The sequence below is a fragment of the Camellia sinensis genome, chromosome 7 (genome assembly GCF_055761805.1).
Source record: "Camellia sinensis isolate YWXY chromosome 7, ASM5576180v1, whole genome shotgun sequence".
Taxonomy (NCBI): Eukaryota; Viridiplantae; Streptophyta; class Magnoliopsida; order Ericales; family Theaceae; genus Camellia; species Camellia sinensis.
The window spans coordinates 189653282-189657500 of record NC_138967.1 but is presented as its reverse complement, the minus strand read 5'-3'; the positions used below and the strand labels follow the sequence as shown (position 1 = coordinate 189657500).

At 32.6% G+C, this 4219-nt stretch overlaps 1 protein-coding gene across 2 annotated transcripts in view; it reads right to left on the bottom strand.

Annotated features, from left to right (window-relative positions):
* Window positions 1-3799, bottom strand: part of LOC114257866 (EH domain-containing protein 1) — a 7718-nt gene extending 3919 nt beyond the window's left edge. Inside the window, exons 1-7 of one of the 2 annotated variants that reach the window (XM_028197686.2) lie at window positions 3504-3799; window positions 3350-3429; window positions 2192-2260; window positions 2031-2088; window positions 1830-1885; window positions 1699-1741; window positions 1568-1626 (exon numbers count right to left, since the gene is read on the bottom strand). In XM_028197686.2, coding sequence (XP_028053487.2) covers window positions 1568-1626; window positions 1699-1741; window positions 1830-1885; window positions 2031-2088; window positions 2192-2260; window positions 3350-3429; window positions 3504-3588 — 450 coding nt within the window. In that variant the 5' untranslated portion in view covers window positions 3589-3799. The remainder of the gene's footprint in view (window positions 1-1567; window positions 1627-1698; window positions 1742-1829; window positions 1886-2030; window positions 2089-2191; window positions 2261-3349; window positions 3430-3503) is intronic. The other variant, XM_028197685.2, reaches the window with a different exon arrangement.
* Window positions 3800-4219: the final 420 nt, after the last annotated feature.

Sequence of the window (4219 nt, the reverse complement as noted above, 5' to 3'; positions counted from 1 at the left end):
ATCCGCAGCAATTGCTCATGCAAATTTGGCACTTTTCTGTTAAAATCAACTCATTTCTTGTGTCAGTGCATTCAGTGATCTTCATTGCACGTGGCCAGAACGCCATAGACTACTTTCCCTCACTCATCTTTAATTAGTGCTTCCTTCTATTCTATTTAATTTGTTCACTTCTTTTCTACATTTCTCGTGTTTACATCTTGAAATTCTCATTTTAAGTGCATCATACTTTGTTCTTTTTTTCTTAATAGATATTTTGACTAGACTCTTCTTCCAAAATAGTAGTTCTTGAACCATAAGTTGCATTTGTTACTCTCTAACAATGCTTTCCCCTGTGTGTATTCTATGATGATATCACTCTAGAAGGTACATCTCCACTTTATCCATCCTAACATAATTATGCATCCCCAGCTTCATTACCAAAGGGCAGAAAAATTGAAGTGCTACAAATAATATCTGAAGCTCGAAATCAAGGGGGGGAAATGTGAGAAAAACCAAAATTACGGATACAAAAGGGGCCAGCCAACACACAGAAACCCCTGCACAATCGGTACAAGAAAAGCCCATATGATCTCGTTAATCATTTCATTACCTCAGCCATACATTTTGAAAGATTGAACCCTTGAACACCTAAAAAGCACCATCCAACAAAAAAGAAATTTGTGTCCGAGGAAATATTACAATCAACTATGGAGCTTTTAAGAGCTTTGGGAGGCACATCCACCACGAGGAAGGGAGAGCCAAAAAGTTTGATTGAAAGGCCAATTTAATCATAGACAACTATTGCAACATGGCGATCCATAAACATGGAAAGTATCTTACCCATTCTTCAAGTTTCTTTTACATAGGCACAAAAGCAGTGCAAATGAGCTGGTGGTTGCTTGAAGCAGTAAGTATTATTAAACCAACAAAAGTATATCAGTTGTAATATGGAAATTCCTTTTTTTCTAAATAACAAATGAAATGGCAAAAAGTCTATAGAAGAAAATAAAATTTTGAATGATAAAGAAGGACGCAAACTAATGATCAACAAGACAATACATTCTTTAGGGAAAGCAAAGGAAAAGAGGTATCTTCTAATAAACCATACTTGTTCAAGGATAATATTATTTCTTTCCGCTCTTAACTTTTGAAGAAGTAAATGAAGATAGAACCATAATAGTTAACTAGGAAACCACTGCTAACCACAGGTATGGACAACTAGTCAAGCATTTTCTAGGTTGAAATACATCCTTTAAGGAAAGCAGAGGAAAAGAAGTATCTTCTAATAAACCATACTTGTTCAAGGATAATATTATTTCTGTCCGCTTAATATTTAACTAGGAAACCTCTGCTAGCCACAGGTATGGACAACTAGTTGAGTGTTTTCTAGGTTGAGAGTTGTTCTGACTCTTAAAAGATCAAACACTGCATGTGGGCAGATACATAATTTCCATGAATACGACATTAACTAGCTTGTAATGTTCAGAATAAACAATGATATCAAATGGCTACCAACATTATAATTATAACTTTTTGACCTTGATAAATAATACAGAAAAAAGGCAAGTGGCATAACCATATTATGTACCTTCTTTGCAGATTTTGCAGAAGTAAACCAAGCTGGAGATTGCTGTGGTTGAGAACTACCTGTATCATTGTTAATTAGTGAACCCTAAAGATAAAATGGCTTTTATACAGTTAAAGGGAAAAACTAATTACCATTCAGATCAGGCTCACTTGTTTTGGGTGCACGCTTTTTCTTCTGAATATTGTCAATTTTCATGTTAAAACTTACATAAACTGAACTTTAAAAATAAGGAAAAGAAGAAGAAAGCCATTAGTATTCTTACAGCAAGTAATGCATCCAAACCTTCCATGACAGGAGGCTTTAAATTTTCAAAGTCAACTGCAAGGGTTACAATAGCTTAAACTCAATATACAATCATCCATGACATAAATAGTTTATCCACATTTCAGGTCATCAACTTGAACTCTGTTGTCAAACTACCCCAAGCATCCAGTGATAAGAACAGCTGACATACAATACTTACCTTCACCATTTAAGCTTTCATTAGTGAGCGCATGTCCACCTTGTACCAAAGAAATTAACTGCAAATTTACAGGTAAATTGAGGTCAGATCCTAATAAAAAAAAAAAAATAGACATTAAACACAATAAAAACAAAAACAAAAGGATACAAATGAATTTGAACCTGCATTGCTGCAATGAACTCTTTCAAACCAAGAAAGCCTTGTCGTTTGGAATCCGCAATTGCCCATACCTTGTGCAAAAGATAAAAGAAAAAGGTTAGCCACAATGAAGCAAAATGCAAGAAGGAGAGAGAGAGAGAGAGAGAGAGAGAGAGAGAGGTTCTAACTAGAAATATATTGTAAAAACAAAAGAAAGGCGTCAAACTCTATTTATAGAGGGAACTGAAACACAAAGAGAAGCACGCAAGTTGATTAGATAACTAAGTTAGAATCAAAGTACATGCCCAGCACACAGGCGTTCATATATGTGATGAAGTATTCATATACATATGTATATGTTTATATCTATAAACACATATACTGATATGCATACATAAACACTGACCCGTATCCTGTTCCTGACCTAGTGATTCATTCCTTTCAACAAAAGGCAAGTTCCAAACTAAATTTAAAAACAAGAATAAAAATTTTAAAACAAAAGCTTTGATCCTGAAATAAAAATCATAAATCAAACCAAACTAAGCCTTTTGTCCCAATCAATTGAGGTCGGCTATGTGAATCCTTCTTTGCCATTCTGCTCTATCAAGGGCTTAATGTTTATAATATTATTGACTGGGTCATATAAATGGGGACGATTGCTGCAAATGTAAAAGTCAATCGGAAGGTATCCCCTGAATCATTACATAATAACTTATTCGATTAAAAATATCATACAGCCATACCCTGTGGCTCCATTTTGAATGAAAGATCCCAGTCAAGCCACATATTTCACAAAAATAATGAAACTCATAACCATTGAAAAGGTGTAGATTGGATTGGGATGACACAAAATCAGTTGACAGGCACAGGCAGTGGGTGCCAGGGCTAAATCAGTAAATACTATAATATTGCACAAGTCTACCACAGTTTCTGTTGAACAAGAAATGAAATCCTTTATTATTTCTTTTGGGTTTGCTGGGAAAGTCAACAACAAGAAGACTTTGAAGTAGTTGAGGTCATGAGGAAGAGAATAACACCACTACTTGACTGTGAGAACAAATTAGCAATTCTTTGATTTTCATTTCTTTTCCTTCCTCTTTTTCTCAGTAACCAAACAGATAACATCAAATCAAATAACCACAAAAAAAAAACCTAAACAACTGAGAGAGAGAGAGAGAGACCTGCTTGAGATCAGGTCGAGGCAAATTGGACATGCCAAAGAACTTGATCGCGTCGTTTCCAGTAATGCGTCCATCGCCATCTAAGTTTATCAATAAGAATCAATTTGGGGGAAAAAATTACTTCAGAGAGAGAGAGAGATTCACACAAACCAACCTGAATCGGAGTAATTGAACCATTCTTCATAGATCTTCTGGTGCTCTTTCGAGCACTTACAAATCGGAGACGAATCGATCTCCATTCTCGAATCAAAAAATAATTAAAATCAAAAAAGAAAAAAAAGAGATTTGGAAATGGATCGAATCGAGCGGTTTGGGTTTCAGGGGTTTTGAAATTTCGAATGCATTTTTGAAGATTTTTGTTTTGTTTATTATGTTATGATGATGGGAATTTTGTTAAGGTAATTCTACTCACTATGGTTGGTTTCGCTTTTAAAAAAAATACTTTTAAAATTTTTTTACTTTCCTATTTTTCGTTTTATTTTTATTTTTATTGATTTTTTTTAATATTTTAAGTAATTTTTAAAATTTTTAAACTTACTTACCTTAAATGTATTTAAAAAATAAAAAATTTATAAAGAAATTTTTTTAAAAATTCACTAAATACCCAAAATACAAAAAAATACGATAATTCAGTATATTTTTTATATTTTTATATATTTATTAATTTTTTTAAATATTTTTTTACAATTTTTTTACTTTTTAGATATATCTAAGTAAGATACATCTAAAAAGTAAAAAAAATATATTTAAAATTTAAAAAATATTCACTAAAAACAAAAAAAGACAAAAACCAAAAAATTTTATTTTCAAAAAATTTAATTCAAAAAACTCAAACCAAACACACTGAATTCTATTTGCATACAGTACAAG